This window comes from Callithrix jacchus, chromosome X, assembly GCF_049354715.1.
Source record: "Callithrix jacchus isolate 240 chromosome X, calJac240_pri, whole genome shotgun sequence".
NCBI classification, from domain to species: domain Eukaryota; kingdom Metazoa; phylum Chordata; class Mammalia; order Primates; family Cebidae; genus Callithrix; species Callithrix jacchus.
The window spans coordinates 131,444,407-131,470,410 of NC_133524.1; the positions used below are offsets into that span (position 1 = coordinate 131,444,407).

Consider the following 26,004-nt stretch of genomic DNA (forward strand, 5'->3'; position numbering starts at 1 on the left):
AGAGTCCCGAAGTGAAGCCTCGTGCACTGCGAGACCGCCGGCGCCAACCGGAAGAACCGGGAAGCGTGGCGTCCCCGCCCTTCGCTAACTCTAACCCTCTTTACGCGCAGCCTTCGGTATCGGCAGTACGGCGGACATAGGCAGAGGAACGCGGAACCTCACACAGCGGAATCAAAGGGTGAATTTGGAGCTGACGGGCAAAAACATCTTATAATATGTTTGTCTGGCTTTGATATCAGGGTAATATTGGCCTCATAGAATGAAGTAGTGTTCCTTCCTCTTTTATTCTTTTGAAATCCTTTGCTAAGTATTGGTATTACTTCTTCCTTAAATGTTTGATAGAATTTACATGCGAAACCACCTCGGCTTGCCTTCCATTTGTGGGGAGATTTAAAATTACTAATTAAATACCTTTTCATGCTATAGTCCTATTGCAAATTTCTATTTCTTTTGAGTCAGTAATTTGTTCTCTAGGAATTTCTCTGTTTCACCTGCGTTGTTTAATTTGTTGGCATAAAGGTGTTCATAATGTATGTCTTTAAATTTCTCACTTTCTTTGTGTGTGTGTGCACGTGAGACGGTGTCTCACTCTTTTGCTGAAGATGGAGGGTGGTGGCGCGATCTGGGCTCATAACTACTTCTGCCTTTCTGGTTCAAGCACTTCTTCTGTCTCGGTCTCCTGGGTAGCTGGGGCTACAGGTGGCATCATATCGCCCGGCTAATTTTTTGTGTTTTAGTAGAGTCAGGGTTTCACCATGTTGGCCAGGCTGGTCTCAAACTCCTGACCTCAGGTGATCCGCTGGTCTCGGCTCCCCAAAGTGCTGGGATTACGGGAGTGAGCCACCGCGCCTGGCCCCTTTTAATTTCTGTAAGGTCAGTATTCATAACACCCTTTTCATTCTTGATTTTGGTAATCTGTGTAGTCCTTTCTTTTATTCTTGGTCAGTCAAGCTAAAAGATAAGTTAGGTTTTTTTTCTCAGCTATTCTGTGAAGCAATTTTTTAATTCATTGATTTTTATTTCACTGATTTTCTTTAATTTTCATCATTCCCCTCTTTCTGCTTGCTTGTATTAAATACATCAGTTTAAAACTTCAGGAATAACAAATGGTTTGTTTCATAAAGGAGGATTTGAATCCTTAAACATATAGAAATGCTTATGATATTGCCAAGTAGTAGTCATTTTCGACCAGTTAACCAGAAGGAAATTTGGTATGCTGAAACCAGACAAGTTTTTTGTACCAGGTTTTATTAATTTTGAAAATATAAATCTAGTTTGTAAGAAGGTGTTTATTGCATGAGCAGTTTGTTTTTTTTTAATATTTAGACTTCTCATTTTCACTGAATCCCACAAATTTATTTTTCTTAAGCTTCAAAGTATGTATCAACCAGCACATTCACTATCCTCTTTGTGCTTTATCTCTGATAATCCTTATAAGAGCACCATGAGTTAGGTACTGTTTTATGCCCATTTTACGGAAATAGAATCTTAGGGTGCACATTTAAGTAGCTCTTTCAGGTTTAACCAGTTGGAAAAGTGACAAAATCTAGGTATGTCAGATTCCAGAGATTGCACACACAAATACTATATCACACTGCTTACTGCTGTGAGTTTGGCAGAGAATTCCTTGTTTATATGGAAATCACAAAACTGATAATATCCAGGATAATTGGCAGCAGTTTATAAACCCTCTTTACCGCTAATTTGGTGATTTTGTGTGGGGTCACCTGTCCACTAATCTAATCGGATCTTAGGCTGGTCACACTTCTGAATTTGCACACCAAGTTTGTGTGTAAGGGTACTTCTCCAGGGGAAAATATCTGTAGATTTCATCAAATTTTCCAAAGAGGGTTAGGCCCGCTACTCAGCGTTCCCTGGAAGGTAAGAGAATGCCATGTAGCCTACACCCTTCTCCACCTGAACAACTTCATACAGTTGGCTATGGCTTTACAAATGATGGGCAGGTAGGACAACTAGGAAAGTGTATGTGCTCATTAATACATACTTCTCCTTTAAGCCTGAAAAGATGAACTTGTGGAATTACAAAAATTGGCATTCTAAATATTTAAGTATTACTATTTAGAATTATAGATCTTTTAGTCGGGATGGTGGCATAAGGAAGGTCATTCTGTTCTCAAACTAAGCTGGAGGCATAAGGGATTTGTTTAACCTAGTGGTGTGAACCTACAGGAAGTCGTGATGGTAGCGTGAGTCATCACTTAGATAAAGTGAGATTTATAGATCACAGAACACGATATAGATTCTAGATATGAGATTCTAAACTCTGTTTGCTACCAAGGCACCCATTGCTAAAACAGTCTGTGATCATGTGCTCTCAGGAGGATCATATATTTCAGCTGTATAGTGCCAATTTATGTGCCAGTTATGTTCCAGGTATAAATGAAAGTGTTCTAGTAACACACAGAGATAATTATCAGACATATCTGCAGATGCCGGTTTCTCCACTTCAAACGAGTCAGCCAACTCCACCTGGAAAACGTCACACTGTTGGCTCTGTGCTTACAAATGATGGCCAGGTAAGATAACTTTCTATTTCTGCCCTAATTGTGACATTCTTAGTATAAGTATTTTCTCAGTGGAAAGATGAATATAAACTATATGTGTTAATTCTCTTGATTTAAAAGATAAGAATATGACACAGGAATTCTCATGTGAACATAAAATGGGAACTTTTTGGTCCAAGAGTAGATTCATTGGACTAGGAGCTGATGTTTTTAATTATCACATTTAATGCTCATAATTGTTCTGCAGATGTGTATTACTATCTCGCCTTTAATGAGAAATCAAGGCTGACAGCGGTCAAATGGCTTGCCCCACGTGACACATGATAGGAGATAGAGCCAGGGTTCAAACGCATATCTTTGTGACTCCAGAGTCTATATTCTTTCCCACTCCTCAATTAATTAGACTCTTCCCTATTTTTCCGTGCCTTTATTTTCGCTTTCTTAAGGAAAGAGATAAGAATCACACCTCACTCATAGGGATTGGCCAAGGATTGAGTTAATACATGCAAATCATTTAGAACAGTACCTGGAGGGTAGTAAATGTTCAGTAAAAATGTCTTCACACATTCTCAGCTCCTCTTTTATAGGATGTGAAAATGCTTTGGAAAATTTTAAAATCAAAATTATATATTATATACGTTCTATATATTACATGGTATATATATATATTATATGTATTTCTTGAAATATATGCTGATACTCTTTCCTATTTAATGTGGGAGCATATTCGTTATTACTTCACCTATTATTTTAAGTTCTGGGGTACATGTGCAGGATATGGAGGTTTGTTACATAGGTAAAAGTGTGGCACGGTGGTTTGCTGCACCTGTCAATCAATCACCTTGGTATTAAGCCCAGCATCCATTAGCTATTCTTCCTGATGTACTCTCTCCCCCCAGCCCTCCCCCAGAAAGACCCAGTGTGTGTTGCCCTACCTGATGTGTCTGTGTGTTCTCATCATTCAGCTCCCACTTAAAAGTGAGAACACGCACTGTTTGGTTTTCTTTCTCTGCATTAGTTTGTTGAGGATAATGGCTTCCAGCTCCATCAATGTTTCTGCAAAGGACATGATCTCATTCCTTTTTATGGCTGCATAGTGTTCCCTCGTGTATGTGTACTACATTTTCTTGATCCAGTCTATCATTGATGGCCATTTGGGTTGATTCCACATCTTTGCTATTGTGAATAGTGCTGCAGTGAATATACATGTGCATATATATATATTTTTTTTAGCAATTCTGAATGGGAGTTCATTCATGATTTGGCTCTCTGCTTGCCTGTTTTTGGTATATAGGGATGCTAGCAATTTTTGCGCATGGATTTTATATCATGAGAGTTTGCTGAAGTTGCTTATCATCTTCAGAAACTTTTGGACTGGGATGATGGTATTTTCTATATATGGGGCCATGTCATCTGCAAACAAAATAACTTCATGTCCTCTTTCCCTATTTGAATACCCTTTCTTTCTTTGTCTTGCCTGATTGCCCTGGCCAGAATGTCTGATACTATGTTGGATAGGACTGGTGAGGGAGGGCATCCTTGTCTCGTGCAAGTTTCAAGAGGAATGCTTCCAGCTTTTTCCCATTCGATATGCTATTGGCTGTGAGTTTGTCATATATGGCTCTTACTGTTTTGAGATGTGTTCATTCAATACCTGGTTTTTTGAGAGCTTTTTTTATTTTTTGAGACGGAGTTTCGCTCTTGTTACCCAGGTTGGAGTGCAATGGCGCAATCTCGGCTCACCGCAACCTCCGCCTCCTGGGTTCAGGCAATTCTCCTGCCTCAGCCTCCCGAGTAGCTGGGATTACAGGCACGCGCCACCATGCCCAGCTAATTTTTTGTATTTTTAGTAGAGACGGGGTTTCACCATTTTGAGCAGGATGGTCTCCATCTCTTAACCTCGTGATCCAACCGCCTCGGCCTCCCAAAGTGCTGGGATTACAGGCTTGAGCCACCGCGCCCGGCCCGAGAGCTTTTAATATAAGGGGGTGTTGAATTTTATCAAAGGCCTTTTCTGTATCCATTGAGATAATCATGCGGTTTTTGCCTTTAGTTCTATTTATGTGATGAATTACATTTATTGATTTACCTATTCTGAACTGACCTTGAGTCCTGGCAATGAAGCCAACTTGATCATGGTAGATAAGTTTTTTGATGTGCTGCTCGATTCAGTTGGCCAGTATTTTATTAAGGATATTTGCGTCATTGCTCATCAGGAACACCAGCCTGAAGTGTTTGTTGTTGCTGTGTCGCTGCCAGATTTTGGTATCCGGATGATGCTGGTCTCCTAAAATGTAGTAGGATTCCCTCCTTTTCAATTTTTTGATATAGTTTCAGTAGAAATAGTGCCAAATAGTACATTCTAAGTAGGCAGGAGCATATTCTCGGGTTATCTTTTGATGGCAGGACCTTTTAGTTAAACTAGTATATCCTTCAATTTCATGTTTTATTTACCACCAATATTTCAAAGCACCTCCTGCCCCTGCCTGGCTCCAAAATGAACATATTTGAGTCTCCATAAGGTTGGAGGTGGGAAAATATACCTTTTTCATCGATGTTACCTTTCACTGTCTACATATATTATCGAATAAAGTGTTAATCAGTATTTGTCAATAAGTAACGTTCAACAACTAAAAAATAAAAACGATATTTGCTATTTTTTGTCCCCTAACAAGGGCTGAGAGACAATTATGTGTACTACATTAGAGAGATAAGCATGTTTCTTGTCTTGGTTGATGAAAGCCACCCATTCCCCAAGGACTCTGATTAATCATGACTGTACCATGTTTGACTTTGGATAACACCTTGTATTTTGCCTTCGCTTGTTTCACTGAAACTACATTAGAGTTGGCTTGCCTCTTCTGCGAGCATCGTGTGTGATGATGAATCTTTGACCTTTGGCTAAAACTTAATGATATAAATGCATGGCTGTGTATGCATATGAAGACTGTGACTTTGCAATGGTTGTATTTGTCTTTAATGGAATATGTTCACTGATGTTTTTCAGCAAATGAGGAGTGACAAAGTAAATCAGGCTGCAAGAAGGCATCGAAGGAAAAGGAGTCGTTCCAGAAAATCCAAGAGACGCTATTATTCTACGACAAGGCAGGGTACGTCCCTGTGGTTACACCAACAGGAAGCTGAGGGGGAATCCAATCTTTGGGCTTCAATCGTGTCAAAGGACATTTGTGGCCTTGTCCTTGAAGGATGAACAGATATGAGCACATTTGCAAGTGGAAGGGCAAGGTTCTAATTATGTGCAACAATTTGCAGTTGCTGCAAGCGTGAGATGAATAAAGCAGGTTCCTGAGGCAGAAGGAGGTGGTGGGCACAACAAGAGGACAGGTCTGCTCACTTTCCACCTGTCCACACACTCCTCTCTAACCCAGTGCAGTATGGCTTCTTCTTAGTCTACTCCAATGAAAATAGTGCCATCAAGGTCGCCATGTTTGTGGCACTTTGACATCAATTCCTCAACAGCATGTGACACAGTTGTTTACGCCCTCCTGCACGGAAAACTTCTTGGGTCCCCAGACACCTGGATTTCTTACTCTGTTACTAAGGGCTCATTTTCCTTCTCCTTTTTTGTTTTTCTCCTCTTCCTTCCCACCTCTAAATATTTCAGGGCACCAAAACTTGATCCTAGCCTCTCTTCTCTTCAATATCCTATCTCCGTAGGTGATGTCATGCTGTCTTAGAATTTTAAATGATTCACACTTCAAGAACTGTCACCATTAAACTTCTAGGCTACGACTTGCTCCTGAAATCCAAACTCATAAACAACTACACGTGTTGTATCTCTATAGGGTGTCTAATAGGCATCTGCATTTGAACCAGCTCTGCAAGTTCAAATTTCTGACCTCCCTCTCTCCAAAAACACTTTACTTGCAGCCTTCACTGTTTCAGATAAAGACACTGTCCATTAGGTGAAACATCCACAAAGGTGTAACAAGCAGCTGATCACAGGTATGGGGGATTCAGAAGTGCTGGTTTTAGAGTTTTCAGCTGTCCACGGTACAAATAATCCCACCATGGCCTAGTTCAAGCTGTCGACATAAGGTCACTGAACCAGAATCAGGAAGAGTTGGCAGCATTCCGCTCCCGTAGTCGGTTGCCTAACCCCTCCTGCACATCCCTGGTATATTTTACTTAGTAGGTCACCCCAAAATACTTAAAGTGACTTATGATTTCTCTTAAGATTCTTTTATTATTCTCTCATTTCCAATCTCTTATCGAGTTCAGCAGTCAATGCCCAGTATAAACCCTGCATCCCACCATTTCCCTCTATCCCTCCAGTGGACACTGCCGTGATCACTGACCAAGGTAGTACAACATCTTCTTAGCTCTGTTTCTAATCTTCCCTCATCTGTAGCATACTCTCTAACCCTGTGGCTAGAAAATTATGTCAGCATGCCATTTCGCTCCTAAAACCCCATCCTCAACTCTCCCTCTCCTAACAAGGGTCCCATCCATTTCCTCCTGGCTCTCGTTGCCTCTGTCTAACACCCTGTAGTGCCCGGTCCATTCCCACTCCAGCCCCTACCCTTGGCCTCACCGCAGTCTGGAACTCTCCCTCTGCCTCTGCACAGGAGGCTCTGCTTTTTCCTTCAAGCCCTGTCCAATGGCACTTCTTCAGATTGCTCTGCCCAAGGAGCCAGAGCCCCTGAGGCTCCCTCTGCTGCTGTCTCCCTCAGGCCTGTGGACTACTTCCCAGACACCAGCCCAATGCTGCTTGTTTCATTTCCTCATTGTGTATGTCCTGTGTGACTGCCCCATGGGGATATGAGTCCCACAAATGCAGGGACCGTTGCTCTCTGTCCCCTTTACTGCTGATCCCCAGCTCCTGGCATGCCGCCTGCCACAGACAATGAATAAATGAAAGAGGTGACAGACCTGGAGTAAAAAGAATGTTACTTTTCCAGACAAAAGGGGAGGATCTGTAGAATCACGTAAAAACTAGGGATGTGTGATGATGGAGTGGAGATAAGAGTGTTCAACTCCAATAGCCACCTCTATTTTCTCAGAATATTTGAGGTAGAAAGGAGGCAATTTAACAAGGCCTCACTTAGTCTGGCTTTCCTGCTGCGCACAGCATGGCATGTATAGGTGAAGTATAAAAGCGATATCAAGTGAGAATTGTAAAGGGCAGCAGCAGGATGATACAATATGATGAGTGCAAGAAATCTGTGAATGTTTATTCTACTGTCGTACTTACTACATACCATCGTTATGCCAAGAGATACATACGTAGTTTTATTGTGTAATCTGACCTGATACAAGCTTCCATGTGGTAAGTCCTTCTGTTTCATGAAATGAATAATTCCATAGAAACTGATTCAAACATAGCTGTCTCTCCGGGATGATGGGACAAAACACACCTATCTTGTAACTGAGCCTCTTCATTTGGTTTCCAGATGCTAGCGTCACTCACAATGTCTGTGAAGAAAAGGTTAAAAATGGCCAACCAACACCCGATAATGTCCTTCCAACTGTTCCATCAGCGCTTATTAATATGACAGCAGCTGGTATTTCATCCCTGGGTTTCGGCGATCAGTGTAAGTTTTTTCACTTGTTATACTGTCCTATTTGGTTTCCATATACATGCATAGCGTCATGATGGAAGATGGTAATTTTGTTGTATTATCTTTTCTGGCCTCAATTTTAGGGTTCTGAGATTGCTAACTGGTATGTCCTCCTTCTTTATGAGATAATTTCCTAGAAACTGAGCATCTGAGGTGTATGCCTGTGCAGTTGACATAATGCACATTACACACAGCTCAACCACTTCATTTGGTTTCCAGATGCTGCGGTGACTCATAACGTCCATGAAGAGAAGATGAATAACGGCCAACCAGCACCTCATACCGTCTTTTCAACTGCTCCACCAGGTCTTGGTAATTTGGCAGCCCCTAGAATTTCATCCACGAGGACCAGAGATCTGTGTATCTCTGCTTCTTAATTGTACTATCCTACCTGATTTCCATAAGCAGGCATATTTTCATGAACGGTAGAAGGTCGTTTTGTTTCATATTCTTTCCTAGCCTCCATTTGGGGGATATCAGATGGACACATGGCATATTCTCTCCTGATTTTTTAGATAATTTTCTAGAAACTGAGCATCAGAGGGATATTCCTGTGGGGTTGACATAATGCACTTACTTCAGAGCTCAACCTCTTCACTTGGTTTCCACCTACTACCGTCAATCACAATATCCGTGAAGAAAGGATGGAAAATGGTTAACTGCAACCAGATAGTGTCTTGTCAAATGTTCTGTCACAGCTTATTTATATGCCAGGAGCTGGTATTCTAGTGATGAGTACCAGAGATGTGTGTATGTTTGTTTATTAGATGTAGTATCCTACTAGGATTCCATATGCATGCGTAATGTCATGAAGAGAAGAAGGTGGTTTTGGGGAATTATCTTTCCCGAACTCAATTTGATGGAACTCGAATCATTATATGATGTCTGCCCCTGTTTTATCAGATAATTTCCTAGAAAGTGAAGATCAGAGGGATATACCAGTGAGGTTGTCATAATGCACTTACCTCACAGCTCAACCTCTTTGTTTGGTTTTCAGATGCTACTGTCACTCAAAATGTCCATGAACAGAAGATGGAAAATGGCCAACCCCAAACTGATAAAGTCTTGTCAACTGTTCCACTATGCCTTGGTCATATGACTGCAACTGGTATTCCATCCATGAGTATCAGGGATCTGTGTATGTCTTTTAATTAGTAGTACTGAATAGTTGGTTTCCCTAACATGCATATGTTCATGAATGGTAGAAGTCGGATTTGTTGTATTTTCTTTCCTACTCTCAATTTGAGGGGTCTCAGATGGCCGCATATCTTCCTTCCTTCCTTCCTTCCTTCCTTCCTTCCTTCCTTCCTTCCTTCCTTCCTTCCTTCCTTCCTTCCTTCTTTCCTTCCTTCCTTCCTTCCTCTCATTATCTCACTTTTTTTATTTCTCTCTCTCTCTCTCTTTTTTTTTTCTTTCAAAACTGATTCTCACTCTGTCGCCCAGACTGGAGCGCAGTGATGCTATCTCGGTCGCTGCAATCTCCACCTCCCGGGTTCAAGTGATTCTCCTGCCTCAGCCTCCTGAGTAGCTGGGATAACAGGCATGCACCACCACGCCCAGATAATATTTGCATTTTTGGTAGAGACAGGTTTCACCGTGTCGGACAGGATGGTCTTGATCTCTTGACCTCGAGATCCACCTGCTTCAGCCTTCCAAAGTGCTGGGATTACAGACGTGAGCCACCGTGCCCAGCCATATCCTACCCTGTTTCTTATATAATTTCGTAGAAACTGAGCATCAGAGGGATACAACTGTGGGACTGACATAATGCATTTACATCACAGCTCAACCTTTTCCTTTGGTTTCCAGATTCTACTGTTACTCAGAATGTCTGTGAAGAGAGAATGAAAACTGGTCAGCCCCAACCTGGTAACGTCTTGTCAACTGATTCCACAGGGCTTTGTAATATGGTAGCAACTGCTATTCCGGCCATGAGTCCCAGAGATCGCTATATGTCCGCTTATAAGTTGTACTGTCCTACTTGCTTTTCATAAGCATGCATAGTGCCTTCTGAAGGGAAGCAGGTGGTTTTGTTGTATTATATTTTCTGAACTAAATCTGAGGGGCCCCAGATATATACACCACCTTATATATCCTCCTGCTTTATGAAATAATTTCATGGAAAGTGAGCATCAGAGGGATATACTTATGATTTGGCCTAATGCACTTACCTCACAGCTCAACCTCTTCCTTTGATTTCCAGACGCTACCATCACTCACAGCGTCCATGAACAGAAGATGGAATATGTCCAACCAGCACCTGACAACGTGTTGTTGACACTTCAGCCAGGACTTATTAATATGGCAGCCACTGGTATTTCATCCATGAGTACCAGGGATCTGGGTAAGTTTGTTTGTTAGTATTACTGTCCTACTTGGTTTCCATATGCATGTATAGTGTCAAAAAAGGTAGGAGGTGGTTGTGTTATACTATGTTTCCAGGCCTCAATTTCAGGGGTGTCAGATGGCATCCTGGTATATCCTCTGGTTTATGAGATAATTTCCTAGAAACTGAGCACAGATATACCTGTGGAGTTACCATAATACACTTACAGCTCTTCATTTGGTTTCCAGGTGCTACCAAAACTTATAATGTCCTTAAGGAGAAGATGGAAAAGGGCGAACCCCAACATGGCAACATCTCATCAACTGCTTTAATAGGACTTACTAATGTGGCAGGAGCTGCTATTCCAGCCATGAGTACTGATGGTCTGTGTATGTTCACTTTTTAGTTGGATTTTCCTACTTTGTTTCCATATGCATGTATATTGTCAGGAAGGAGAGATGGAGATCTTGTTGTATTATCTTTCTTGATATCAGTTTGAGGGGTCCCAGATGCCGCTCATGTCATCTTGATTTGTGCAAAAATTTCTCAGGAGCTGAGCATCAGAGGGATATACCTGTGGGGGCGGCATAATGCACCTACTCCTATCTTGACCTCTTCATTTGTCTTCCAGATGCCACCGTCAGTCACAATGTCCATGAACAGAGGACGGAAAATGACCAACCGCAACAGGAAAACGTCTGGCCAAATATTCTCGCATGGTTTTTTAATATGGCAGGAGCTGGTATTCCAGCAATGAGTACCAGGGATCTGTGTATGTTCATTTTTTACTTGTACTGTCCTCCTTGGTTTCCATATGCAGGCATAGTGCCATGAAGGGAAGAAGGTTGTTTTGTGAATTGTCTTTCTTGGCCTCAATTTGAGGAGCTGCAGATCATCATTTGATGTGTTCTTTTGCTTTTTGGGATAATTTCCCAGAAACTGATCATCAGTGGGATATACCGGTGGCATTGACGTAATTCACTTACTTCAAGCTCAAAATCTTCCTTTGGTTTCCAGATGGTACCATCTCTCACAATGTACATGAAGAGAAGATGGAAAATGGCCCATCCCAAACTGGTAATCTCATGTCACCTGTTCCACCACTGCTTGGTCTTATGGTAGCAGCTGCTCTTCCATGCATGAGTACCAGGGATCTGTGTATGTCTCTTAATTAGTTGTAGTGTCATCACTGGTTTCCATATGATTGCATATTTCATGAAAGGTAGAAGGTGGTTTTATAGCATATACTTTGGTGGGATCAATTGGAGGGTTCTCACAGGGCCACCTGGCATATCCTCCCCTGCTTTATTAGATAATTTCCTGAAAACTGAGCGTCAGAGAGATAGACCTCTCTGGGGTCTATATAGGGCTGATATAATGCACTTACTCACAGCTGAAACTCTTCATGTGGTTTGCAGGTTTTACCATTGCTCAAAGTGTCTGTGAAGAAAAGATGAAAAGTGACAAAACAACACCTCATGAATTCTTGTCAACTATTACAGCAGGGCTTAGGAATTTCACAGAAGCAGGTATTCAACTGCCGAGTACCAGGGATTTCTGCATGTTTGTTTACTAACTACGTTGTGCTACTTGGTTTCCATAAACGTGCAGTATCATGCAGGGAGAAAGGTGCTTTGGTTGTATTATCTTTTCCGACCTAAACTTGAAGGGTCTCAGATCGCCACCTGATACAGCCTCTTGTGTGATGGAACAATTTCTTAAATCTCATTGTCAGAAGGACATACATGTGGCAGTGACATAAGCACTTACCTCACAGCTCAACCACTTCATTCCGTTTCCAGATGCTGCAGTCACTCACAATATCCCTGAAGCAAAGGTAAATAACGGCCAACTAGCACCTCACAACATCTTGTCAGCTACTCCACCAGGTCTTGGTAATATGGCGGCAGCTGGAATTTCATCCACGAGGACCAGAGGTCTGTGTATGTCTGCTTCTTAGTTGTACTGTCCTACTTGGTTTCCCTAAGGAGGCATAGTCTGATGAATGCTACAAGTTAATTCTGTTGTATGTACTTTCCTAGCCTCAATTTGAGGGATATCAGATGTCCACTTGGCATATTCACCCCAAGATTCTTTGACAATTTCCTAGAAAGTGAGGATCAGAGTGATTTACCTCTGGGTTTGAATAATGTATTTACCTCACAGCTCAACCTCTTCATTTGGTTTTCAGGTGCTACCATCACTCAAAATGTCCACAAAGAGAAGATGAGAAATACGCAACCAACACCTAATAACGTCTTGTCAACTGTTCTACCAGAACATTCTTATTTGGCAACAGCTGGTCTCCCAGCCATGAGCACCAGGGGTCAGTGTATGTTTGCTTATTCATTTATACTATCCTACTTCGTTTTCATAGGCATGCCTACTGTCCTGAATGGGAGAAGGTGATTTTGCTGTATTCTCATTCATGAGCTGCATTTGAATGTTCTCAGATCACCATCTAGCATATCCTGTTCAGCTTTATGAAATAGTTTTCTACAAACTGAGTATCAGGAGGATATGCCTGTAGAGTTGACATAGTACACATAACTCAAAACTGAACTTCCTGATATCATTTCCAGATTCTACCATCACTCACAATGTCCGTGAGGAGAAGATTAAAAATGCCCAAACGGCAGCCAATAATGTCTTCTCAGGTATTCCACCAGCACGTATTAATATGGCAGCAGCTGGTGTTTCTTCTATGAGTACCAGGGATCAGTGTAAGTTTGCTCACTTGGCGTACTGTCCTACTTGTTTTCTATATGCATGCGTAGTGTCATGAGGGAAGAACACAGTGTTGTTGTACTATCTTCACTGGCCTCAACTTTACGGTTCTCAGACTGCTACTTGCTATGTCCTTCTTTTTTATGAGATAATTTCCTCGATACTGAGCATCCGAGGGGTATGCCTGTGCGGTTGACATAATGCATGAATCACACAGCTCAACCACTTCATTTGGTTTCCAGATGCTGCAGTCACTCACAAAATCCTTGAAGAGAAGATAAATAACGGCCAATCAGCACCTGATAACCTCTTGTCAACTGCTCCACCAGGTCTTGGTAATATGGCAGCAGCTGGACTTTCTTCTATGAGGACCAGAGATCTGTGTATGTCTGCTTCTTAGTTGTACCGTCCTACTTGGTTTCCCTAAGGAGGCATTGTTTGATGAATGCTACAAGTTAATTTTGTTGGATATGGTTTCCTAGCATCAATTTGAGGGGTATCAGAGAGCCACGTGGCATATCAACCCATGGATTCTTTGATAATTTCCTAGAAAGTGAGGATCAGAGGGATATACATCTGGGGTTGACACACTGCACTTCCATCACAGCTCAGCCTCTTCATTTGGTTTTCAGATGCTACCAGCATTCAAAATGTCTGCAAAGAGAAGATGGAAAATAACCAACCAACACCTAATAATATCTTGTCAACTGTTCTTCAAGGACTTCCTTATTTGGCAACAGCTGGTCTCCCAGCCATGAGCACCAGGGATCAGTGTATGTTTGCTTATTCATTTGGACTATCCTGCCTGGTTTACATAGGCATGCCTAGTGTCCTGAATGGGAGAGGGTGATTTTGTTGTATTGTCTTTCGTGAGCTGCATTTGAGTGTTCTCAGATCGCCACCTGGCATATCCTCTCTGGCTTTCTGAAATAGTTTTCTATAAAGTGAGCATCAGGAGGATATACCTGTGGGTTAACATAATGCACGTAACTCAGAACTGAACCCCTTCATTTAATTTCCAGATGGTATGATGTCTCACAATGTCTGTGAGAAGATTAAAAATGCCCAAGCAGTACCCGATAAAACCTTCCCAGCTAGTTCCCCAGCACTTATTAATATGGCAGCAGCTGTTGTGTCATCCATGAGCAACAGAGATCAGTGTACCTGTGTGCAATTGGTTTACTATCCTACTAGGTTTCCATATGCGTGCATAGTGTCATGAGGGAAGAATGTAGTTTTGTTGTACTATCTTTCCTGGCCTTAATCTTAAGGTTCTCAGAGTGCTACTTGGTATGCCCTTCTTCTTTATGAGATAGTTTCCTGGATACTGAGCATCAGAGGGGTATGCTGTTGTTGACATAATGCACTTACCTCACAGCCCAGCCATTTCTGTTCGTTTCCAGATGCTGCAGTCACTCACAATGTCCGTGAAGCCAAGATAAATAACGGCCAACTAGCACCTGACAACGTCTTGTCAGCTGCTCCACCAGGTCTTGGTAATATGGCAGCAGCTGGAATTTCATCCACGTGGACCACAGGTCTGTGTCGGTCTGCTGCTTTGTCTTACCACCCTACTTGATTTCCCTATGGAGACATAGATCGATGAATGCTACAAGTAAATTTTGTTGTATACACCTTCCTAGCATCAATTTGAGGGGTAACAGATAGTCCCAGGACATATCCAAAACTCCGGTCTTTGATAATTTCCGAGAAACTGAGGATGAGAGGGATATACATCTAGGGTTGACATAATGTACTTACCTTACAGCTCAACCTCTTCATTTGGGTTTCAGATGCTACCATCACTCAAAATGTCCGCAAAGAGAAGATGGAAAATAACCAACCAACACCTAATAATGTCTTGTCAACTGTTCTCCAAGGACTTCCTTATTTGGCAACAGCTGGTCTCCCAGCCATGAGCACCAGGGATCAGTGTATGTTTGCTTATTCATTTGGACTATCCTGCCTGGTTTTCATAGGCATGCCTAGTGTCCTGAATGGGAGAAGGTGATTTTGTTGTATTATATTCTGTGAGCTGCATTTGAGTGTTCTCAGATCGCCACCTGGCGTATCCTCTTCAGCTTTATGAAATAGTTTTCTAGAAACTGAGTATCAGGAGGATATGCCTGTAGATTTGACGTAGTACACATAACTCAAAACTGAACCTCCTGATTTCATTTCCAAATTCTACCATCACTCACAATGTTTGTGAGGAGAAGATTAAAAATGCACAAACAGCACCCAATAATGGTTTCTCAGCTATTCCACCAGCACGTATTAATATGGCAGCAGTGGGTGTTTCGTCCATGAGTACCAGGGATCAGTGTAAGTTAGCTCACTTGGCGTACTGTCCTACTTGATTTCTATATGCATGCGTAGTGTCATGAGGGAAGAATACAGTGTTGTTGTACTATCTTTATTGGCCTCAAATTTACGGTTCTCAGACTGCTACTTAGTATGTCCTTCTTCTTTATGAGATAATTTCCTCGATACTGAACATCAGAGGGGTATGCCTGTGCGGTTGCCATAATGCACATAACGCACAGCTCAACCACTTCATTTGGTTTCCAGATGCTGCGGTTACTCACAACGTCCGTGAAGCGAAGATAAATAATGGTCAAGTACCACCTGATAACATCTTGTCAACTGCTCCACCAGGGCTTGGTAATTTGGCAGCTGCTGGAATTTCATCCACGAGGAGCAGAGATCTATGTATGTCTGCTTCTTAGTTGGACTGTCCTACGTGGTTTCCCTAAGGAGGCATTTATTGATGAAGGCTGCAAATTAATTTTCTTGAATATAGTTTCCTAGCATCAATTTGTGGGGTATGAGATAGCCACGTCGCATATCCTAACCTGGTTTCCTTGATAATTTCCTAGAAACTGAATATGAGAGGAATATAAATCTGGGGTTGACATAATGTACTTACCTTACAGCTCAACCTCTTCATTCGGTTTTCAGATGCTACCATCACTCAAAATGTCCTCAAAGATAAGATGGAAAATAACCAACCAACACCTAATAATGTATTGTCAACTGTTCTCCAAGGACTTCCTTATTTGGCAACGGCTGGTCTCCCAGCCATGAGCACCAGGGATCAGTGTATGTTTGCTTATTCATTTGGACTATGCTACTTGGTTTTCATAGGCATGCCTAGTGTCCTGAACGGGAGAAGGTGATTTTGTTGTATTATATTCTGTGAGCTGCATTTGAGTGTTCTCAGATCGCCACCTGGCGTATCCTCTTCAGCTTTATGAAATAGTTTTCTAGAAACTGAGTATCAGGAGGATATACCTGTAGAGTTGACATAGTACACATAACTCAAAACTGAACATCCTGATTTCATTTCCAGATTCTACAATCACTCACAATGTCTGTGAGGAGAAGATTAAAAATGCGCAAACGGCACCCAGTAAGGTTTTCTCAGCTATTCCACCAGCACATATTAATATGGCAGCAGCGGGTGTTTCGTCCATGAGTACCAGGGATCAGTGTAAGTTAGCTCACTTGGCGTACTGTCCTACTTGATTTCTATATGCATGTGTAGTGTCATGAGGGAAGAATACAGTGTTGTTGTACTATCTTTACTGGCCTCAACTTTACGGTTCTCAGACTGCTACTTGGTATGTCCTTCTTTATCAGTTAATTTCCTCGATACTGAATATCAGAGGCGTATGCCTGTGCGGTTGACATAATGCATGAAACACACAGCTCAACCACTTCATTTGGTTTCCAGATGCTGCGATCACTCACAACGTCTATGAAGCAAAGATAAATAATGGCCAACTAGCACCTGATAGCATATTGTCAACTGCTCCACCAGGGCTTGGTAATATGGCAGCAGCTGGAATTTCATCCACGAGGACCAGAGATCTATGTATGTCTGCTTCTTAGTTGAACCATCGTACTTGGATTCCCTAAGGAGGCATTGTTTGATGAATGCTACAAGTTAATCTTGTTGTATATAGTTTCCTAGCATCAATTTGAGGGTTATCAGAGAGCCACGTGGCATATCCTACCCTGGTTTCTTTGATAATTTCCTAGAAACTGAGGATCAGAGGGATATAACTCTGGGGTTGACATAATGTACTTACCTTACAGCTCAACCTCTTCATTTGGTTTTCAGATGCTACCATCATTCAAAATGTCTGCAAAGAGAAGATGGAAAATAACCAACCAACACTTAATAAAGTCTTGTCATCTGTTCTCCAAGGACTTCCTTATTTGCCAACAGCTGGTCTCCCAGTCATGAGCACCAGGGATCAGTGTATGTTTGCTTATTCATTTGGACTATCCTACTTGGTTTTCATAGGCATGCTTAGTGTCCTGAATGGGAGAAGGTGATTTTGTTGTATTGTCTTTCGTGAGCTGCATTTGAGTGTTCTCAGATTGCCATCTGGCATATCCTCTCTGGCTTTATGAAATAGTTTTCTAGAAAGTGAGCATTAGGAGGATATACCTGTGGGGTTAACATAATGCACATACCTCAACACTGAACCCCTTCTTTTCATTTCCAAATGCTACGATCACTCACAGTGTCTGTGAGAAGAAGATTAAAAATGCCCAAGCAGTACCCGATAAAATCTTCCCAGCTAGTCCCCTAGCACTTATTAATATGGCAGCAGCTGTTGTGTCATCCATGAGCAACAGGGATCAGTGTACCTGTGTGCAATTGGTTTACTATCCTACTAGGTTTCCATATGCGTGCATAGTGCATGAGGGAAGAATGTAGTTTTATTGTACTATCTTTCCTTGCCTCAATCTTAAGGTCCTCAGACTGCTATTTGGTATGTCCTTCTTTATGAGATAATTTTCTGGATACTGAGCATCAGAGGGGTATGCTGTGGTTGACATAATGCACTTACCTCACAGCCCAGCCATTTCTGTTGGGTTTCAGATGCTGCCGTCACTCACAATGTCCGTGAAGCGAAGATAAATAACGGCCAACTAGCACCTGACAACGTCTTGTCAGCTGCTCCACCAGGTCTTGGTAATGTGGCAGCGGCTGGAATGTCATCCACGAGAACCACAGGTCTGTGTAGATCTGCTTCTTAGTTGTACTGTCTGACTTGATTTCCCTAAGGATGCATAGATCGATGTATGCTACAGGTTAATTTTGTCATACACATGTTCCTAGCGTCAATTTGAGGGGTATCAGATAGCCACATGGCATATGCAACCCTGCTGTCTTTGATAATTTCCTAGAAACTGAGGATCAGACGGACATACCTCTGTGGTTGACATAATGTACTTACCTCACAGCTCAACCTCATCGTTTGGTTTTCAGATGCTACCGTCACTCAAAATGTCCGCAAAGAGAAGATGGAAAATAACCAACCAACACTTAATAACATCTTGTCAACTGTTCTCCAAGGACTTCCTTATTTGGCAACAGCTGGTCTCCCAGCGATGAGCACCAGGGATCAGTGTATGTTTGCTTATTCATTTGGACTATCCTACTTAGTTTTCATAGGCATGCCTAGTGTCCTGAACGGGAGAAGGTGATTTTATAGTATTATCTTCAGTGAGCTGCATTTGAGTGTTCTCAGATCGCCATCTGGCATATCCTCTTCAGCCTTTTGAAATCGTTTTCTAGAAACTGAGTATCAGGAGGATGTACCTGTAGAGTTGACATAGTACACATCACGCAAGACTGAACCTCCTGATTTCATTTCCAGATTCTACCATCACTCACAATGTCCATGAGGAGAAGATTAAAAATGCCCAACCAGTACCCGATAAAAGCTTCCCAGCTAGTTCCCCAGCACTTATTAATATGGCAGCAGCTGTTGTGTCATCCATGAGCACCAGGGATCAGTGTACCTTTGTGCAATTGGTTTACAATTCTACTAGGTTTCCATATGCGTGCATAGTGTCATGAGGGAAGAATGTAGTTTTTTTGTACTATCTTTTCTTTTTTTTTTAATTTTTTATTGGTTTTTAGGTTTTGGGGTACATGAGCAGAGCATGGAAGACAGTTGCGTAGGAACACCCATGGCAGTAGGAACACACATGGCAGTGTGCTTTTCTTTCCTTCTCCCCTTCACCCACATTTGGCATTTCTCCCCAGGCTATCCCTCCCCACCTCCCCCTCCCACTGGCCCTCCCCTTTTCCTCCCAATAGACCCCAGTGTTTAGTACTCCCCTTTCTGTGTCCATGTGTTCTCATTTTTCATCACCCCCCTATGAGTGAGAATATGTGGTGTTTCATTTTCTGTTCTTGTGTCAGTTTGCTGAGGATGACGTTCCCCAGATTCATTCATGTACCTACAAATGATACAAACTCATCATTTCTGTTTGCTCCATAATATTCCACGGTGTATATGTGCCACATTTTTCCAATCCAGTCTATTATCAATGGGCATTTTGGTTGATTCCAGGTCTTTGCTATTGTAAACAGTGCTGCAATGAACATTCGTGTACATGTGTCCTTATAGTAGAACGATTTATAGTCTTTTGGATATATACCCAGTAATGGGATTGCTGGGTCAAATGGAATTTCGATTTCTAAGACCTTGAGGAATCGCCACACTGTCTTCCACAATGGTTGAACTAATTTACACTCCCACCAACAGTGTAAAAGTGTTCCTTTTTCTCCACATCCTCTCCAGCATCTGTTGTCTCCAGATTTTTTAATGATCGCTATTCTAACTGGCGTGAGATGGTATCTCAATGTGGTTTTGATTTGCATCTCTCTGATGACCAGTGACGATGAGCATTTTTTCATATGATTGTTGGCCTCATATATGTCTTCTTTCGTAAAGTGTCTGTTCATATCCTTTGCCCACTTTTGAATGGGCTTGTTTGTTTTTTTCCTGTAAATCCGTTTGAGTTCTTTGTAAATTCTGGATATCAGCCCTTTGTCAGATGGGTAGACTGCGAAAATATTTTCCCATTCTGTTGGTTGCCGATCCACTCTAGTGACTGTTTCTTTTGCCGTGCAGAAGCTGTGGAGTTTCATTAGGTCCCATTTGTCTATTTTGTCTTTTGTTGCCCATGCTTTTGGTGTTTTGTTCATAAAGTCCTTGCCTACTCCTATGTCCTGGATAGTTTTGCCTCGTGGCCTCAATCTTAAGCTTCTCAGACTGCTACTTGGTATGTCCTTCTTCTTTATGAGATAATGTCCTAGATACTGAGCATCAGAGGGATATGCCTGTGACGTTCACAGGATGCACTTACCTCACAGCCCAGCCATTTCTGTTGGTTTCCAGATGCTGCAGTCACTCACAATATCCGTGAAGTAAAGATAAATAACATCCAACTAGCACCTGACAACGTGTTGTCAGCTGCTCCACCAGGTCTTGGTAATATGGCAGCAGCTGGAATTTCATCCAGGAGGACTGGAGGTCTGTGTATATCTGCTTCTTAGTTGTACTGTCCTACTTGATTTCCCTAAGGAGGCATAGTTTAATGAATGCTACAAGTTAATTTTGTTCTATATAGTTTCCTAGCATTAATTTGAGGGGTATCAGATAGCCACGTGTCATATACTACCCTGATTTCTTTGATAGTTTTCTAGAAACTGAGGATCAGAGGGATATACCTGTGCGGTTGACATAATGCACTTTAATCACAGCTCAACCTCTTCATTTGGTTTTCAGATGCTACCATCACTCAAAATGTCCACAAAGAGAACATGGAAAACAAGCAACCAACACCTAATAACGTCTTGTCAACTGTTCTCCAAGGACCTCCTTATTTGGCAACAGCTGGTCTCCCAGCCATGAGCACCAGGGATCAGTGTATGTTTGCTTATTCATTTGGACTATCCTACTTGGTTTTCATAGGCATGCCTAGTGTCCTGAAAGGGAGAAGGTGATTTTGTTGTATTATATTTCGTGAGCACATTTGAGTGTTCTCAGATGCCCATCTGGCATATTGTCTCTGGCTTTTTGAAATAGTTTCCTAGAAACTGATCATCAGGGGGATACACCTGTGGGCTGACATAATGCGCTTAAATCAAAACTTAACGTCTTCATTGTCTTTCCAGATTCTACCATCACTCACAACGTCCATGGGGAGATGATTAAAAATGCTGAAGCAGAACCCAATAATATCTTCTCAACTATTCCCCCAGCACTTATTAATATGGGAGCAACTGGTTTTTCATCCATGAGTACCAGGGATCAGTGTATGTTTCTTCACTCGATATAGTGTCCTACTTCGTTTCTATATGCATGCACAGTGTCATGAGGAAAGAATCTAGTGTTGTTGCACTATCTTTCCTGGCCTCAATTTTAGGGTTCTCAGATTGCTACCTGCTATATCCTTCTCCAAGTGATAATTTCCTAGATGCTGAGCATTTGAGGGCTATGTCTGTGTGGTTTCCATAATGCAAGTAACTCACAGCTCAGCCATTTCATTTGGTTTCCAGATGCTGCAGTCACGCACAGCGTCCGTGAAGAGAAGAGAAGTAACAGCCAACCGGTACCTGATAACGTCTTGTCAACTGCTCCACCAGGGCTTGGTAATATGGCAGCAGCTGGAATTTCATCCAGGAGGACCAGAGATCTGTGTATGTCGGCTTCTTAGTTGTGCTGTCCTACTCGCTTTCCCTAAGCAGGCATAATTTCATGGATGGTAGAGGGTAATTTTGTTGTATATACTTTCCTAGCCTCAATATGAAGGGTATCAGAGGGCAACTTGTCATATCCACCCCTGCTCTCTTTGATAATTTCCTAGAAAGTCAGCATCAGAGGGATGTACCTGTGGGGTTGAAATAATGCACTTACCTCACAGCTCAACCTCTTCATTTGGTTTTCAGATGCTATAGTCAATCTCAATGTCCATGAGGAGAGGATGGAAAATGGCAAATCCGCAACCGCATAATATATAGTCAAATGTTCCTTCAGGGCTTACTAGTATGGCAGGAGCTGCTCTTCTGGCCACGAGTACCATACAACTGTGTATCTTCTCTTATTAGTTGGATTTTCCTATTTGATTTCAGTATATGCTCATAGTGTCATAAATGGGAGAAAGTGGTTTTGTTGTATTCTCTTCCTTAAGTTCAATTTGAGGGGTCTCAGAACACTGCCGTCGTGTCCTCCTGCTCCATGCAATAATTTATTAGAAGCTGTGCATCATAAGAGTATACCTGTGTGTTTAAATAAGGCATTTATTTCACAGCTTGACCTGGTCATTTTGCTTCCAGATGCTACCACGACTCACAACATCTGTGAGGAGAGGATGGAAAATGCCCAACTGCAATTTAGTAACATCTTGTTAACTTTTCCACCAGGGTGTATTAACATGGCAGCAGCTGGTATTCTAGCCATGAGTACCAAGGATCTGTGTATGTTTGTTTATAAGTTGGAATGTCTCACTTGGTTTTCATATGTATGCATAGTGTCATCAAGGGAAGGAGGTTGTTCAGTTGTACCTTCTTTCGTGAGCTCAATTTGAGTGTTCTCAGATCGCCACCCAGCATATCCTCTCCTGCTGCATGAAATATTTTCCTAGAAACTGAGCGTCAGAGGGATATACCTGTAGGGTTACCATAATACACTTACCTTACAGCTCAACCTCTTCATTTGGTTTCCAGATGCTGCAGTCACTCACAATGTCCATGGAGAGAAGATGAACAATGGTCAAAGAGCACCTGAGAACTTCTTGTCATCCATTACACCAGGGCTTATTATTGTATCAGGAGCTGGTACTCCACCCATGAGTACCAGGGCTCAGTGTATGTTTCCTGGTTGTTTCTGCTTGGTTTCCTACTTGGTTTCCATAATCATGCAGGGTCATACATCAAACAAGGTCGTTTTATTATATTATCTTTTGTGAGCTCATTTTGGGAGGTCTCAGATAGCCACCTGGTATATCCTTCTGCTTAATGAGATCATGTTCTAAAAACTGAGCATCAGAGGGATATACCTGCAGGGTTGTTGTAATGCACTGACCTCACAGCTTGACGTCTTCTCTCGGTTTCCAGTTGCTACTGTCACTCATAATGTCCGTGAAGAGAAGATGGAAAATGGCCAACAAGCACCTGATAACATTTTGTCAGCTGTTCCACCAGGGCTTATTAACATGGCAAAAGCTGGTATTCCAACCATGAGTAACAATGATCTGTATATGTTAGCTTATAAGTTGGATTGTCCTCCTTGGTTTCCACATGCATGCATGGTGTCATGAAAGGGAGGAGGCAATTTTGTTGTATTATCTTTTGTGACCTGAATTTAGGGTTTTCAGAACACCACCTGGCCTGTCCTGCTTTATGCAATGATTTCCTAGAAACTGAGCATCGGGAATATACCCGTAGGGTTGACATCATGTATTTTTCTCACAAGTCGTTTGGTTTCCACATGCTACCATCACTCACAATGTCGGTGAAAAGAAGATAAAAAACAGCCAACTAGCACCTGATAACTTCCTGCCCACTGTTACACCAGGGCTTAATAATTTGGCAGGAGCTGGTATCATAGCCAAGACTACGAGGGATCTGTTTACTAGTTGTACTTCCTACTTGGTTTCCATATGAATGCATAGTGTCATAAAGAGAAGAAGGTGGTTTTGTTGTATTATCTTTTCTTGCCTCAATTTCAGGGTTCTCTGGTTGCCACCTGGTATATACTCATGCTTTATGGGATAATTTTCTAGAAACTGAGCATGAGCGGGATATACCTGTGGGGCTCTCATTATGCACTTAACCTCACAGCTCGGCCTCTTCATTTTTTTTCCAGATGCCACCATCTCTCACAATGTCCATGAGAAGAAGACGAATAATGGCCAACAAGCACCTGATAACTCCTCATCAGCGGTTCCACCAGGGCGTAGTAATCTGTCAGGAGCTGGTGCTTCATCCAGGAGTAGCAGGGATCTGTGTATGTTTGTGTATTGGTTGTACTGTCCTACTTGGTTTCTCTATGCATGCATAGTGTCCAGCAGGGAAGCAGGTGGTTTTGTTGTATTGTCTTTTTTGAGCTCAGTCCGAGGGGTCTGGTATCGCCACCTTGTATATCCTCCTGCTTTCTGACATAACTTCCTCGAAACTGAGCCTCTGAGGGATATACCTGTGGGAGTGACATAATGCACTTACCTCGCAGCTCAATTTTTCCATTTGGATTCCAGATGCTACTGTCATTCATGATATCCAGAAGGAGATAGAAAATGGTCAGACCCTACCTGATGGCTTCCTGTCAGATTCTGCTCCCCCAGAGCTTATAAATATGACAGGATACTGTATGCAACCCAACACATTAGATTCTTTGTCTTACAACTGCACTAGTCTCAGCAAAGATAAGCTGCTTTACAAACCTGATAGTAACAAATTTGTGGTAGGAGCCCAAAACTACCGTGTCTCTGCAGGTGATTCACCAGTCACAGCAAGGTCTCCGGTGGAAACTGTGCCAAATACAGCACGAATATCTCCTGCTATGGCAAAGAAAGTTAATGATGATATAAAACATCAATTGATGAAAGAAGTTCGAAGGTGTGGGCGAAGTAAGTAGTGCAAGAATGTCTATCAATGAAAGCCTGAGAAGTCTCCCATTCTATGATTTAGAACACAATTATGCTTCCCCTTGAGCTCATCGTTTGGCTAAATTGGATCTGTCTGTAATTTAGCAGGGCTTCTATTTAATTTCACTGAAAATTTCAAATACATCTGCTTAGGTGTTTTTCTTTGTTAGTGTTCACAATAGTTTCCTTAGTAATATACTGATGTGATTTAAGCATTCAAAACACAAACGCTGTGTAACATTGTAGCCCATAAAAAATGTATACTGCGGTAGTGGATGCAATGAGATTGAAGTATATTTCATTTTCATAATTTTAGAAATACTAACATTTTAATACCTTCAGATTATGAAAGAATTTTCATTTTGCTTGATGAAGTACAAGGATCTATGGAAGTCAAGAAACAACTTGTTAAATTTGCCATTAAGGAAGCAGCAAGGTGGGTGCCAAAAGGAAACTCTTCTATTGTTTTAAGCACTTGTGCCCAGTTTGGGACAGGAGCAGGAACAAATCATGCCTTGTTCTTCCTAATCCCTGGCCCTCAGTCATAGTTCATGCTATTTCCCCAAGCATTTAGGTTGATATTTTCTTATTCTAACCCCTTTTTCCAATGCCATGGAGCCTTCCAAATTTATGATAATCTGGGAGTGGGTGTGGGCCCTCAGGTGACTCACTTGGTCTTTTTCTAGTTTGTATTTTCCATGAGCATCTATTTTCTATCTTCATGTACATTGTAAAGTCTGTTTTGTATCCACTACTACCTCTTACACATCACAGATGCCGTGGGTATCCTCTGGTTAATGGAATACCTCTTTCATTTCAGGCTTAAAAATTTTGCCTTAATTCAGCAACTCAAGAAGGTGCTAAAAGAGTAGATTCCCACTGCCATCTCAGCAAAGTTAAGCACATGAGAAAAAATAATTGTGTTAATGCAAATACCAAGGAGAAACAAGGACATGTGCTGTAAAGTGGAGTAGGTCATTGCTGAAGCTTCCTGTAATTTTGAAGTGAAGAAAATTCCCTTCCTGAAGCTAAGAAAAGATGGAGCTTTTGAAATTTAGTAAATTTCTGTTAGTAAAAGCTAGACTTTTGTGGTTTGTTTTTTGGTTTATTCTTCCACCTGAGGAGGGATACGAGTTGATAAATCACCAATGTATTTAGTATTACGGTCATGGTTTCTGCATAGTTGTAGCCGGTATTTATAACTGCCTTCGTTCACTACCCATTTTTCATTCCCTTTGCCCTGAGATAGTATGTCATCTGGTCATGGTGCTTGACCTGGCAGGATGACTCAAACCTTCATCACTGAACAGTCTGAAGGACCATTAGATACCTGCCTGGATTGGGTTGCTGTACTTTTCCATTAAGTGTAATCAGAAAACATGGG

At 41.8% G+C, this 26,004-nt stretch overlaps 1 protein-coding gene across 1 annotated transcript; it reads left to right on the forward strand.

The window, feature by feature from the left end:
* The first annotated feature begins 96 nt into the window (after window positions 1-96).
* Window positions 97-25,702, forward strand: LOC128930693 (uncharacterized). Its single transcript, XM_078362512.1, has 35 exons — window positions 97-240; window positions 2,451-2,537; window positions 5,533-5,635; window positions 7,940-8,080; window positions 8,327-8,467; window positions 9,105-9,245; window positions 9,917-9,976; window positions 10,311-10,451; window positions 10,682-10,822; window positions 11,065-11,205; window positions 11,451-11,510; window positions 11,852-11,962; window positions 12,236-12,376; window positions 12,625-12,759; window positions 13,016-13,156; window positions 13,403-13,543; window positions 13,793-13,933; window positions 14,564-14,698; window positions 14,954-15,094; window positions 15,732-15,872; window positions 16,122-16,262; window positions 16,513-16,653; window positions 16,897-17,037; window positions 17,287-17,427; window positions 18,058-18,192; window positions 18,448-18,588; window positions 20,372-20,506; window positions 20,762-20,902; window positions 21,151-21,291; window positions 21,535-21,675; window positions 22,702-22,842; window positions 23,843-23,983; window positions 24,468-24,602; window positions 24,963-25,056; window positions 25,441-25,702. The coding sequence occupies exons 2-35, from the start codon at window positions 2,451-2,453 to the stop codon at window positions 25,490-25,492; spliced, it is 4,344 nt and encodes a 1,447-aa protein (XP_078218638.1). The 5' UTR covers window positions 97-240; the 3' UTR covers window positions 25,493-25,702.
* The last annotated feature ends 302 nt before the right edge of the window (window positions 25,703-26,004 follow it).